The sequence below is a fragment of the Haliotis rubra genome, unplaced genomic scaffold, assembly GCF_003918875.1.
Source record: "Haliotis rubra isolate DU_JTF1 unplaced genomic scaffold, ASM391887v1 Scf484, whole genome shotgun sequence".
Classification (NCBI taxonomy): Eukaryota; Metazoa; Mollusca; class Gastropoda; order Lepetellida; family Haliotidae; genus Haliotis; species Haliotis rubra.
This window is the reverse complement of record NW_025767173.1, coordinates 153,731-168,555: the sequence shown is the minus strand read 5'-3', so window position 1 is coordinate 168,555 and position 14,825 is coordinate 153,731. Positions and strand designations below refer to the sequence as shown.

Genomic DNA, 14,825 nt, shown 5'->3' with positions numbered 1-14,825 from the left:
AAAGGAAGTATGCAAACCAAACCAAAAACAAATCTCATTCATATTGTTTTTGTTAAATAATCATTTTATTGTTAGAACATCATTTTATTGTTCACTAAATTCAAACTATCAAAAGTCCGATGTCAAGGAGAAAACGATGATCGCCAATCATGATCGGGTAAACTAATTTGCATAAATTGATCAGCAAACTTAATATACACACGGGTTTTTGTAAGTAAGTGTTACTGGAAATATATTTCACACAAGTTCTATCTGTATTAAATTGTGATAAAAAACAAAATTGGGCCATTGTAGAACTTGAATACAAATCTTGTAATCTACGTTACCGTAATATTACACCATAGACATTTAGAGAAGCTACTGGTGATACAATTACACAGAGTTATCATAGGCGGATCCAGGTGTGTGTGTGTGTGTGTGTGTGTGTGTGTGTGTGTGTGCCCCCTTGTCTCTGAAATATTATTAAAACACTATTGACACTCTCGTGAAAACGGCGGTGATCGGTATCTCAGACTAAGATGAATATGAAAAGTAAGTCTAATTTCTGAATACATCAATCTATAACAATGGGACAGCAGTACCATATCCCTTCATGGCCAACGACATTCACCATACCCTAGAATTTTCAGCCAATCAGGTGGCTCGTTTGCCCTTATACCAAATCGCTTGGCGTTACTTGATTCATGTCCAGGTGTTGTGCATGGCCCAATGCGATGGTTTTCAGGTTCTTACTAGTCTAAAGCAGGCATTGTCACTTCTCGCTCGCCTTTTGTTCTGACCAGATGCACCAACACGTCGCTGCTGCGAATAGTAATAACTGGCTGCATAGCCTATGATTGGTCTTCCGTCTCGGCTCTCGAACAGTATAGATATTTGACAATTGTTCTAGCTTCAAGGATTTTTCATCCCAGGGTTGCTAGTTCATAGTTAGGTTATTAATTAATTCTTTTCGGATTAGATTCCCTTTTCCATTTTCTAGTTACGTTGCCAAAATGGGGCTTCATTGTTCGTTTAAAGCGTTTTGTTTCAAATAAATTTATTTTCAGCTAACAGATGGTCAATGTACTATTGTGTTCAGTCCATAGGTTTTTTCCGATTTGAAATAGTTTTTGTGTACCTGTTGGGTTTAAATTTACCTTGTTGACCAAGTAAGATTGTTACATGCAGAAACATTTTATTATGGACGACCAGAAGCGTGTGGTTTTACCGGAGGCTGCATTCAGCATTAGTTAGTGCTGACAAACAAGTTTGGGAGTGTTTAGGTTTCAGTTTTCTTTGAGATCGCAGAGTATCAACCAGTTCAATTTACCTGACCAAGTACCAACGTGTGTAAAGTTTCCTCGCGATTCTGTGGCTGTTGGTCTTTATCCAACTGATGCTCCGACATCTCGACATCCAATAGCTTGCATTGGTGATGGAAATTGTCTCCTTCGAACCTTCTCCCAACAACTGATGGGTGATGAAGCTCACCAACTGGAATGCCGGGTGCGTATCATAAACGAGCTTATACATCAACCAGTCATCACTTGCTGCTATGTCAAATGGGAAAGCCAAGGAAAAGCAGAACATGTTACAGTTGTTACCTCAGCGGCTGATGAATCACTTGCGACTTTATCTATGTAACAAATCTTTCGAAAAGAGGTACTTAAAACTGTAAACAATGGACGGTATTCCTCTCTTATACACATATACGCGCAAGTAATGCTTTCCCGCGCAAGGTCATATAGGTTTATCCCAATATTCAGAGTGTAGCAATTGATCGACAGATCATGCACCAAACAATCACACCACTCGTTGGGGAAATACAGACCCCACCTGTATCATGTGGACCCACATGACCAGCACAAACACACCGGGGTTGAAACCTAACCACATTGTGGCCTGTATTGAAACTGGCGAGATGGAAAGTGAGTGTGCTTTGCCAGATACTTGTGCAAAAGCAGAGTTTACCGAAGTGAAAACAAAGAATCTGAGTAATATAGACTCAGCTGAGAGTGTATGAAAAAAACCACCTCACAAAGGCTCCACGATGTCTGGTTTCTCACAATCCGATACCAGGGATATGAAGGACAGCAGCAGTGAACCAGCTAATCAGAAGCCGAGAATGTCTGTGCCTGGCATTGATCCAGTTGAGACGAAGAGCACGTCTGTAGGGTATAAGGCCACTGACGTTCGGGATATTGTTTCGGGGAATGGTAACCTCAGTACTTTGAGTAAAGATCAAAGGTACAAATACATGAAACACCACTTTCATTCCAGTTCAAACAAGAGCCCGACCACAACTGAAACGAGTAACACGTCTTGTATTCCAGTATAGCTGGTTGGATAAGTACAGTTGGCTAGTGTACAGTCCAGCAGCAGGTGGAAGTTTATGTAAAATGTGTGTTCTGTTTCCGAACCTGGGTGATAAGCGAAAGTCCGCAGGGTCTTTAGTAAAGTAAGGGAAACTTTCTGGCCATATTAGATCTACTTGCAGATAGAGATGACAAACTACGTCGTCATTTAGAGTTGGGCAGAAGAAACGCCCATATACCAGCAAAACAGTTCAAAATCAACTCATTGAAATAGTTGGTGACCACATTTGCTAAGAGGTGGTCACTCAGCTTCAAACAGAAGGGGCTGTTTTTTCTGTGATTGACTATGAAGTCACGGATACTTTTTCAAATGTTGAGGTTCTTGGTCTTTGCCTGACATATGTTGATCAAAATACAATGACTATCAAAGAGACATTCTTTGATTATGTACATTTAGAAAGAAGAACAGGTCAGCAAATTGCAGAAGCTATCTTAACGTCACTGAAAAACCAAGGCATTGATATTAGACCAAGTGTCGAGGACAAAGCTATGATGGTGCATCCTGCATGTCTTCATCTCGAGTTGGCGTTCAGGCTCATATCAAAACATTGGCACCTACGGCTTTGTACACGCATTGCAACAGCCATGTTCTGAATCTGAGTATTGCAGCTTCATGCAAAATCTCTCCAATCAGAAACATGATGAACGTCATCAATCAAGTTTTTCTTTTCTTTGACGATTCATCAAAACGCCAGAGGTTTTTAGAGAGAGTTCCGAAAGCCTTTAGCACTGATACGACAAGAACTCGTCTTTGGGGATTTTGCAAGACTAGATGGGTTGAGAGGCATGTGTGCTTTGACGTCTTTGACATATTGTATAGCCACATTTGCACATGTTTTTATGCCATCCTATATCCTCGAAACCATGCAGACATTTATCGTGATGAGAATTGGGCATGGGACAAAGAGACCATAAAAGCACAAGGGCTTTTGACTATTCTGAGAGATTCGCAACACATCATGGCGTTTGTGGTGGCCCATAATGCACTTGAAGTTGTTAAACCACTGGCAGTCAAACTTAACAAAAGGGGCAACGACATTTTCATGGCTTACAAACTGATTGACGAAGGGGTATCAATGATCAGAACCATGGGGGCTGATGTGGATCAAAGGAGTGATGATTGGTATGACACGTGGAAGGCTGTGTGTATTCGCCACCTGTTCCCAAAACTTGCACTCTAAGCATGCCAGTCGGTCTCGGGTGAAAATGAACTATGCAAAAAAGCTGTATCCGCTCCTGGTTACATTTAAAGATACATAAGTGATTAACTGTTTCTTCGTTTCATTCATTATTTAAAGTACAGAAGCACAGTGAAAATCCATCCAAACTGTAACTACGTTGCCTGTTTAGTTTGATGTAGAATATCAACAATGATAAGCCGATTTAAAGTAAATAATCATTTAACGTTTAAAAGCCGTCATGCCACAAGTTAACATCCATAAAACTGTCTTATCTGAGTAATCCCGTTAGTGTGTGATGAACAACAAACACATTTCAATCAAGCCACAGAACAAAATGTCCGTCATGCCATTTGCTTTTGGCGCTTGGATGACTGCGCAAATTCTACTTCTAGAACCAGTGAACGATCAGTGCGAACCTATGTTACTTGTGCGTGTATACCGAGAAAAAGATGATCCTCCTTTGGAAATGCGGTCACGTAGATTACATAACGTATATTACACAGACATCCTTTAGCCCCCACCAAACGTTTCAAGTGTATAGGAAGAGCATCTCCTTCTCTCAGTTATTTCTACTGAATAGGTCCGTTCATTATAAAACTCTTTTGGTGACACTGGGTGTACAGTTTGTATCTTATGGAGTCACGTAGATTACATCCTTAACAAATCTCTACTTTAAACCTGTGAAGCATCATGGTGAAAAATCGGCTGAAATTTATTGGCTAAGTGATTGATATTGTATCGTCCCAATATAAGACTGTAAATAAGGAATACTATCTAATGAAGATATATAATTTTTAAATAAATATGGTCATTTTCATAGGGTAAGGTGGATTACATATTTATGGAGACATTATGTTAAACATACATTCTAAAATGTTAAACCATATGAAGATGTTCTAGGTATGGAGGAAAGGGACCATACCTTCTGTCGAAAATGTGTTTTGTTCACACTAGATGAATAATTACTTTGAAATATTCACTCAAAATGTTATACTTTCATTTGAGACATGCACATTTTGGTGATTTTGACTAACTTTTTACCCTGAGTCACACACATGAATAACAGATTATTAACAATTTCTATGTCTCGGATGCCTATCAAGCCTGTCGCGAAATATAAACATTAAATTAACAGGTAAAATCAGTAACAAAAATTCAATGCGGAGACACGTAAAATTACAAATGGTGCACATTTCGTGAGAATAGGTGTACCACGTTGTCCACTGTCATTGTGCATTGAAATGAACTTGATTAGGCCAACTTTCACTGTCAGTGAAATTTTTTTTTGTCGGAAACTAAGTGTGGATCTGTGCTCGAAGAACTTGGAACATTAGGTATGTGAGACAACATATCAAACTTGATCCTGAAATGAAGTATGTTATATACCAAGCGCGGAAGGTTGAGAAAATTGTGTTATGGGAATGGGCTGATACTCAACAGAAGTGCTTTGAAACTTTGAGTCCGTCATTACTGATGCCCCCGTACCCAAGCACTATGAAATAGCAAAAGAAATTAAGCTCTCAGTTGATGCCTCATCATATGGAGTAGGTGTATGTTTGAAGAAGCATGGAAGACCCGTTTCTTTGGGCATCCAAATCGGGTCACGTGATCACACATGAGTGCATGTGCTTCTGGGTGTGCATCACGTTTATCTATCGTAGTCAGATTACTTCAAACAGAGTTTGGGTTCAAAATTCAATTTGAATATTCCATGATCAATGATAAAAGGGTGATGCATTTCTAATAAATTTCAGTATATTAGGTTAAAGAGGGAAATGTTTCCTTCCCTTGTTTTTGCGTTAAGATTGTTCTTAACTAAGTTCCATCACAGATTACTTTCATTGTCTATTTTGCCATTCGGATGTATAACTTTCTTGCTTCTAACTGCTGTCATCATTTTCTTCTTAAACATCTAAATTTTTCCCAATCTCTAAATGTCGATTGCTCTAAAATGTAAATAGTATCTTTGGTATGTTACTGTTTATCTATTTTGCTTGCTGCTGAATCACACATTTTCTTTGGTCATTCCACTAACGCCAAATCATAACAGTGAACATAATTAGTATGCAACTGTGTCCACTTTACAATTTGACCAGAAGAAAGACATGCTATCCATCTATGTGGTTTGAGTCTATTAACACAATGCAATTAATATTAAATTTCGTATGCATGACCTTATTAGGCTGATGGTCTCCACATTCTGTCTGATGGGTACCTAAACATAGGCAGTTGTGGAATCTACTTCATTGAAACAGGTTCATACTAGCCACTAGCTCAAACTGAAACACCAGACACACCTGATAATCTGTATCTTGGATTTGAAAGCTGATTAAGCTGTACACGTGCTACCATGTTCATCTCTAAGAGCTTTACAGATAAACATGATAGTAAACAACTGCAATGGTTGTTAACATGAAACAGCACATGATGTGGGATATTTAAGTGATTTTGTAATGGCGATCAGTACAGATACAAACAGGAATAAACCTCATGGAACAGGAGTGTCAGATGGACACTGTGGACTGGTATCCATGAAAACAAGTAAAGTGACAATTTGATCCTATCCCCTTTCTCCTCTGATATGATATGTTATAAAGTAATAACCAGCATTCATCTAATGTCTTCTTCCTTTATGTTGATCCGAGATTCGCTGTGATCATTTCATCCTCAACCAGTGCTTTAATACTCACTAGTTCACATGGCCATGAACACTATGAGATATATGGGATGTATCGATAGGTCTTTGTTCTGGAACTATCATACTAGACATTGTTGTCATGGACAATATGAACAAAATAGAAGCAAATAGAAACATTGTATAATAGATTTATTCAATGGCAGTTATCAAAGAAATGTGGCTGAAAAATATTTAATCCAAGAAAACATATTGATCTCTAACTTCTCATCGACGGCAAGCTACGTATTGTGCAGAAGGCTGTGGGCTACTTAAACGCAGAGCAGGAACTGGGTCGCCTTGCTACAATGACGTTCATCGTATTTCTACACTTGGTCTGCTTGTCGTTACATATGATCAAAGGTGATGATTTCAAAATGTGTTTCACATTTGGGTGTGTTCGTTTTCAAAACAATTATTGTGTGCGGATTTTAGATTGCTTAGAAAATATTCAGTATGTATGAATACATGTTATAAAGTGTGAAAGGTGATGTTCATGTTTGGAAACACGACAATTATATCGTGACATGTCTTGCTGACTTACTTCGTCATCTGTGTTTAGCTTCGCTACACATAACGTCACCTGGAGACTGGAAGTTCATCAACACCTCCCGGTATGGCGTCGACATCAGGTCGTGCACGACGCTTCCACTCCAGATCAAGACCTGTGACCAGGCACATGTGTGGTTTGGGGACGGAACACCCACCAACTCCTATGAGATTGGCACCTTTTCGAGGGGAGAGACCGGATTCAGACAGTGTAGTGAATGTTACAGCACACAGATATTCTTCCCAAATCCACGAGGCATACACTGCGATGAATTCAGGTAAGATCACTGAATGTCTCAAAGTTACAATTTTTTCCAACAAGTAAAATTGTTTTTCCATTGTAAATATTTAAAAATCTCATAATTATTGATCATAGTTTCGGCGAGAGGGTTTTGCCGTTTCTTTTCATAATCCTTAGGATAAATTGTGTCCACTTAGGATAAAACTTAAGAACCTTATCAAGATTTCAGTTTGACTTTGAAGGCCACATAACGTTGAAAATATATACAAATGAATTACTGAAAATCAGTAATCATACCAGGTACACATGTCCCGCACTGACCGGTAGCATCGCCATTCACAGTTTGCATATGTAGAAAGTGATTCAATTACAAACAAAATTTACACTCACAAGAAGTTTTGAAGAAAATGGCTCTTATGGTCAACAAGCCAAAAATGTGACCAGGGTTCGCAACCGACCGTGAGTCCCAACTTCAACAATAATAAAAACTTGTTGACAACACTTCAGAGACATGTTACGAAACACCTATCATATATGCCTGCTAAATAATACATAAATTAGTTTCTTCCTTGGTCGCGAATAGCTGCAAAATTGCTGATGTGACGTTAAGCAATATTCACTACCTACTTGGAGAGTCACAGACTGGTCGCTCGCCCAAAAACGGGAACGCTCACATTAGCAGCCGTCGGGGAAGCGATATGGCATTAGGTGTATGAGCGGGTTAAAAGTTAAATAAGTACAGCTAATATATAACATTTGTTATATACTAGCCACATAAAGAAACTGTGCATTGTCAATATATTATCCCAGTTGATAAGTACGATAACAATGTCAAAGGTACATATAAACTTTAATGGAGGGATCATGAGACCATAACACGTCCGGAGAATTGCAATTGAAAAGTCAATCACAATGACGTCACGAGTCCACAAGCGGGACAGGGGGCAAACGACCAAGTCACAAGCTCAATAACGGGTATGTCCAGCATCGGCATTGAGAACATCAGTGCATCGACGACGCATAGAGCCTATCAAACGTGCAAGGAAGGCTTGTGGGATGTCACGCCAGTTCTGTTGCAAGGTCAAGGACGTTATCTGGCGGATGAGGAAGACGGCATAGACGTCGATCCATCTTGTCCCAAACATGCTCTATCGGGGAGAGATCCGGTGAATTTGCAGGCCAAGGCAGTAAGTCAACATTGTGGTGTTGCAAGAAATCCATAGCAACCCTTGCCGTATGAGGGCGAGCATTGTCCTGTTGGAATGTTAACCCAGGGCCATGACGTTGCAGAAAAGGAATTGCCACAGGTCGAAGAATCTGATCCCTGTAGCCCACACCAGTTAAGTTGCCCTGAACAATCACCAAAGGAGTTCCTAGGCGTGCTGTTATTCCATCCCAAATCATCACGGAACCACCACCAAAGCGATTCCTCTCCAAGACACAGGCCTGTGCATAACGTTCTCCCACGCGTCTATAATCACGTTGATGTCCATCACTATGGGAGATGTTAAACCTGGACTCATCTGTAAAAACAACATTTCTCCACCAAAACAAGGGTCTGCGGACATGATTTCGGCACCACATTCGGCGAGCTTGTCGATGACGTTGTGTCAGGATAGGCCGTATCGCGGGACGTTGTGGTCTGATCCCGTGATGACGTAAACGTTGTCGAACTGTGTTGGGGTGGATACGGCGAAGTCCTGGGATGGTTCAGACAGTCATCACTGCAGTCTGAAACCTGTGGCGAAGATGGGTCACCCTTATCCATCTGTCCTGTCTTGGCGTTGTTACACATGGACGCCCAGAACGTGGCCGATCAATGACGTCATTTGTGTTCTGGTAGCGTCTCTCCAGTGCAGAAATGGTGTTCCGGTGGCAGTGGAAATGTGCAGCCACTTGTCGTTCAGACATTCCCCGACGGACCATCCCAATGGCCTCAAGACGTTGTGCAGACGTGAGCCTTGGCATGCTATGCGTTTCAATAGCCGTTTACTTTTTTGAACGATCGCAAGGGCAGGGGTTGAGCTTTCCAAAGTGACAGTATTGTGTGGCATTCATTTGCTCTGTTTCTCTTTCCCGGAATGCACGTGCAACAACGTATTGCACGTCTCAAGGACGAACCCACTGATGTCACGGAACGTGGCACGTGCATGCATGTTGGATACATGTCCCTAATCTCTGAGTTTAAATCCTTATGTGTCTACACAGGTTTGATAAATTTTGATTTTAAATTTTGGTATGCACAGTTTCTTTATGTGCCTGGTATAGTTGGGATTACACTTTCTTAGTACAGCTAAAACAAAAATAAATGCAGGTACTACCACAAAATAAAAACCAAAAAATAATCACATTTTGATTTTAAAAATTACAGTGCATTGAACTTTTTATGTTAACCAAATTTAAAAAAAACGTCGATCACATAGATTTCATGTTATTTGTTGAACGAATTTACCATAGGAATTTTCAGATTTTTGGGTCTCAAAGTACAACTTTGTGAGGAAGGGCAACTGCTTACAGAGAGTCCGACAGAGACCACTAGGGGAAAGCGACGAAGTCAGGCTCTCCCCCTCCTTTACTATTCTGCCTGCTGGCAACTGGACAACTAATAATATGCTCAGCTAGTCATCTTTATTACACCATGGGTTTCATTGACACATCTCTTTCCAAGTCCATTGTTTGATTGTGCCAATCTGATATATCGAGTCATATACATAAAGAACAGATCTGCAAGAATGGAGTACAATTTGTACCCGTGACAATGCCTACTTCTTGCTTACGTAGCTACTCCCCTCTCTTCTGATAGATGTTACCAGGTGGGGTGTCCACGTACGTACACGCCCTTATGCAAACCGAAACGAACTTTCTATGGAAATTATGTCAGCATATATTTGCCCCGTTATGAGTTTGCTAATGCATGTTAACTGTTCCTTCAATTGGATAGGTAGCTCTGTACGGACGAAAAGGGTCGAACACAAATGTTTGAATATGGTGGGTAAAGCTAGTATTTACACAATATTGTAATTCTTTTATCGGGAATGGTTATACGCGTTTTGTTTTGACGAAAAATGTATATTTCCGATGTAGGCAGTTAACGGGATCTGATGTGTTGGTGTAGGAAGTAGAGTCTTGGAAACATTAATGTAGCAGCTTAAATGTCGCATATTCATGACTCTGATAGCTTGTCACTAATAGTGTTGATTCCCAAGGTTGAAACGGTAAGATAACTGAAATTCTGTCTATAAAACAACTCAATGTAAAACCAACAAACAACAAAGAAATGTGACCAGTTATCCAAACGTTGACAATCAATAGAAATCAGGTAAAGTGAATCACAATGATTGAACAAATTTTACAGCAATTGAAGAAACACACTGGCAATATAAAGGAAAAGAATTGGTTAGAGCAAATAGACAGTGCTAATAATATCTACCTCACTGCAAAGGTGATCAAATTTATAGAAATACGCCTCGGCTAAGGGTGAAAAATGATCTTCACATAACTGCTGGTCTTCTTGTAATGTGAGATCACTGCGTGAGGCAGGAATTGCTGCATGTACATTAATGTAAACAGCACATCGCTGGCCTGTACCAAAACGTAACAGAAACAACGTAACACAAATACAACCCTGACCGACTGCGACACAACTGCCATATATGATCTGAAGAATGTTTGTATTGTGTGTCTCGATCAATGTGAAAAGTTTACAACGAGTACAATTTAACGGTTTTGTAAAATGCACATAATACCCAACACATGCAACATAAACATGCAACATTGGAAGCAATGGTGGCTGAGTGTGTCAGATTGCTGACCTTGTATGCCAGCGCTGAAAGTGAGAATGGAACCCCGAATGTGGTCTTTCAAATTGTCTATCAAAGCTACTAGAATCGGTACTTTACTGAGTTAGTGTAAACCCAAATATAACTTCTGTTGCAGTAAATGGGATTTTGTATTCATGAACATGTAGTTTCGAAATACCTTCAAACAATCTTCTGTTAATCTTGTGTATATTTTCTTGCTGTGCTACAAATATTTTCAGGTGGTTCTGGTTCCAGTGGGGTGAAGGTCGTCTGAAGTTCGGTGAAAGTCGCACTGTTGGCTTGCAGCTGGTGTTTGATGAACCAATCAACAGACCCATTGAGGTGTTCAGTGTGTCATCATATGTATATACAGTGGAGTACATTCTGGGTAGGTTTTTCCTCTATTCCTTCTTCACTGAGAGTGTGAATGATATTGTCATTATCAAAACCCACACGAACACGTGGTACCTTAACCGTGAAGACCCCGGTTGGAATTGGTCTTCAGTAAGCCATGCTTGTCGTGAGATGCGACTAACGGGATCGGGTGGTCAGGCTCGCTGACTTTGTTGACACAATCATGTCCCCGATGCTGACGATGTCCATCACTGGATTGTCTGGTCCAGACTTGCTTATTTACAGTCTGTCTTCTATATCTGGAATATTGCTGAAATGGAGTTCATTGACAAACAAACATGCGAGTTATGATAATGAAGGGCGATGGATGCAGTATCTGACCAACCAGTAAAGTTTCAAATCACCTTGGCACCATATTTTGTAAACACCTGTAGGCGCTTGTAGGTATTTAAATGTGGCGATTTTGTATTCATTATTAACTCCTAGATTATTTAGACTGCACATATTTACAAATGTCTTCTCGGGCTCTCGTAAGGGTCTTTGACATTCAAAGAATTGTCTATAATCCTGTTTTAATTTGATGTGCGTGTACACCTCGGGGCTAGAAGTTAGTAGCAGATTTCGAAGTCATTATTTCCCGCATAATTACTGATAATTGGCATCAACTTCAAGAATTCATCAAACAGATCGGTGGTAGTTCAACATAGTGTATTGCCTCATGGAATACAATGAATAGCTCTGGTTTGCCATAACGAAATAGAACAACAAAGAGATAAAGTATTTTCAGCTGACATGCACATATCGTAAAGAAACAGAATTAAACAAAGAAGTATGAATTGATTTTTTGAATGGGTTGTTCATGACGAAGTAATAGAAGGAGGATGTCTGACTAAACTTCTGTCTATCCTACGGTCCAGATAAACACCCATTTCACATGTAGAACCATGTTATACATTTAGATATATCATTGATCCAGATCTCTCTTCTCCAATGCGGTTTTATCTGTGTATCTAGTCGTTCCCGATCCCTATGTCATCATTCAGCTCCCTGGGGAATGTACACCTCGACCTGTCTGCGGGCGCTGGAGGATATTTTTTACCGCTCCGCGTTAAGTGAACAGAGGCATATTTGAGCTTAGTCACCTGCCCACTCGTTTTGATACTGTTTTGTTTTTAGGAACGTTTCCACCATCGCATTTGGCTAAATAACAACCTTGCCACAAATGGAATACGAATACATCCGTTAGGGCTTCAAGCCTAACTCCGCGCCGCTTCAAAGTATAAAGCGATCAAAAGCGACACTTTACTTTCTAAAACGCAAGGCAAATCATGACTGTAAATCTCGAGGCACACCCTCATGATCAACACACTTGCATTGAGTGTAGCGTACGTAGTCCATTACGGAATAAAATATATTGCCATTAAATAAAATGGCAATCGGCTTCTGGCTCAGAGCTGGCAGTGTGTTTCACGTTTCAATGAACAAACAGCTTGAAGGCGGGTGGTAAGCATCGTCCACTTACGTACGCCACGTATATAGTATGACCAGAAATTATTGAGAATTTTAGGAATATGTTTAATTGGATTTCTAGTATAAACAACCTTGACCAGCTATCAAGTGCTTGGTTTCATTCAAGAGAGACAACTACGTTAATCCTTTTTCATTAGTTTGTGAAGAGTTATCCCCCTTTTGTTTACTTGCTAGCAGACGACATTCTCAGTGATCCTCAGTATGGATGATTTAGAGAAGAGGAAGTTGATTATTATAACAAGGACATCAGATCAGCTAAAGTGATTTCAAGTAGAACAGGCATCCCTTTGTCCACTGTTTATCGTCTTTTGAAAAAAATATTGCAAATGGATATGGCATTGAGCACCAGGGAGGCCCAGGTAGGCCCAGAAAATTGACTGTCGGTGACAGGAGGCGGCTTCGTATTCTTGTTTCTAAAAACAAACGAAGGAGTTTAGAAAACTTAAGCCTGGATATAATTGATAGAGGAACTCTGGCTGTCTGTAAGGAGACATGCAATGCAATGGGTTGGCAGAAATGTCGAGGAATTCCATCACCGATCATGAAACCTGAGCAAAAGGAGCAAAGGTTGAACAGGTGCTTACAGCATAGAAATTTTAACTGGGACAATGTGACTTTCTCAGATGAAAGTTCTGTGTAGCTGTTTCCTAATACACTGAAATTCTGTACCAAACAAACTGAAAAACCTTTGTATCAGCGCCCAAAGTACAGCATATGTAGGGTGGCATATCTGTGTTAGGGGCAACGCCCCTCTGTGTATTTGAAGGGAACATGAACACTGAGCGGTACACAGATATTCTCGAGGGACATTTACTTCCATCTGCTCACGTGTTCTATGGAAATTTTTGGATTTTCCAGCAGGACAACGACCCAAAACATCGTTCAAAGCATTCACAGGCCTGGTTTCGTACCCAAAATATGACATTATTAGATTGGTCAAGCTATAGCCCTGATCTAAATCCAATAGAAAATGTTTGGGGAATTATGAAGGAAAGTGTCAATAAGAAAAATCTGACAAATATTGCTGAAATGAAAGAAGAGGTGGTCCGATATTGGGACAGCATGGACCACGACTTTCTAACTTCTTTGATCAGTAGTATGCCCCGCCGCATTGAAGCCTGCATTGCTGCCCATGGTGACTTGACAAAATACTAACTGTTCACCTGTCTTTGAATCTGGAGTTATGTTCTACTAATATTCACATTTAATACGTGAGTAATGAGTGACATTTTTTTATAAAACTTACAATCTTAAATTCTCAATAATTTCTGGTTGTACTGTGTAACTACCAGCAAGCTTCTTACATCATAACTCTGACACTTCTGCTATGCATTTGTGTTTGCAGGTGAAGGGTATGAGTCGCTGTATGGAGTAGCTAGCAGAACTGGAAGGTACTCCGATGGGCTGTTGTACGAGACCAAGGCTTGGAGTGGCTTACACTGTGGCACACAGTGTCAGGCACACGGACACTGCCACATGTATAGCTACAACAAAGAACAGGCTGTCTGCGCCCTCTACAACAGAGACATGTCATCATTCAGCATGACATCTGTAAATGGATGGGTTTCGTACCAGCTTCGTTATTGTGACTGACCCCTTTATCCTGACTTTATCTTTCATATATTGGCTTCGGTTAGAAAATATAGAATATATGACTTAAATATGTACCTGGAAACTTCTGCATTTCCCAGTAAACTACTATGGGCACATCAGGTTAAAACAACTATTCATGAAGCAGACACCAAATGTATTATTTCAGAACTCTCTACAAGAGCAGCTTTAGCACGGTATAACCTTACTTATGAAAACTGTCCGAGCAGGTTGTGGTGTCTTGCCTTAGAAAAACATCTATGCTTCTTTGATATTACAGTACTATTACACATCGGTACTTACGTAATTCAATCTCATGAATGTCTTTGTGGTACGTTTGCCTATGACATTGTTAAACATGTATTTCTTTATTTTAATGAAAGGCAGTATGAAAGAGACACACTAACTGAAGATTTAATCGACATTCTTGATGTAGAAACGTTTAGTAACCTTTGGAATAATGATGACGATATATTACGCTGTTTTCTACTTGGGGGTCGCCCTACTCAGTGCACGAAGGACCTCGACTATGAAACATGGACAATGTGCATA

General features: G+C 40.1%; 1 protein-coding gene across 1 annotated transcript; it reads left to right on the top strand.

The window, feature by feature from the left end:
* Positions 1-2,029: 2,029 nt before the first annotated feature.
* Positions 2,030-14,276, top strand: LOC124291177. The gene is made up of 5 exons (XM_046728111.1): positions 2,030-2,149; positions 6,467-6,572; positions 6,772-7,036; positions 11,039-11,187; positions 14,029-14,276. Exons 1-5 carry the CDS (start codon positions 2,030-2,032, stop codon positions 14,274-14,276), a joined length of 888 nt encoding a protein of 295 aa, XP_046584067.1.
* The last annotated feature ends 549 nt before the right edge of the window (positions 14,277-14,825 follow it).

Coding starts and splice junctions, on each gene's coding strand:
- LOC124291177 (XM_046728111.1), top strand. CDS start 2,030: ATGTCTGGTTTCTCACAATCCGATACCAGGGATATGAAGGACAGCAGC. Junction 2,150..6,466: donor TTGAGACGAAGAGCACGTCT/GTAGGGTATAAG, acceptor CGTATTGTGCAG/AAGGCTGTGGGCTACTTAAA. Junction 11,188..14,028: donor TACAGTGGAGTACATTCTGG/GTAGGTTTTTCC, acceptor TTGTGTTTGCAG/GTGAAGGGTATGAGTCGCTG.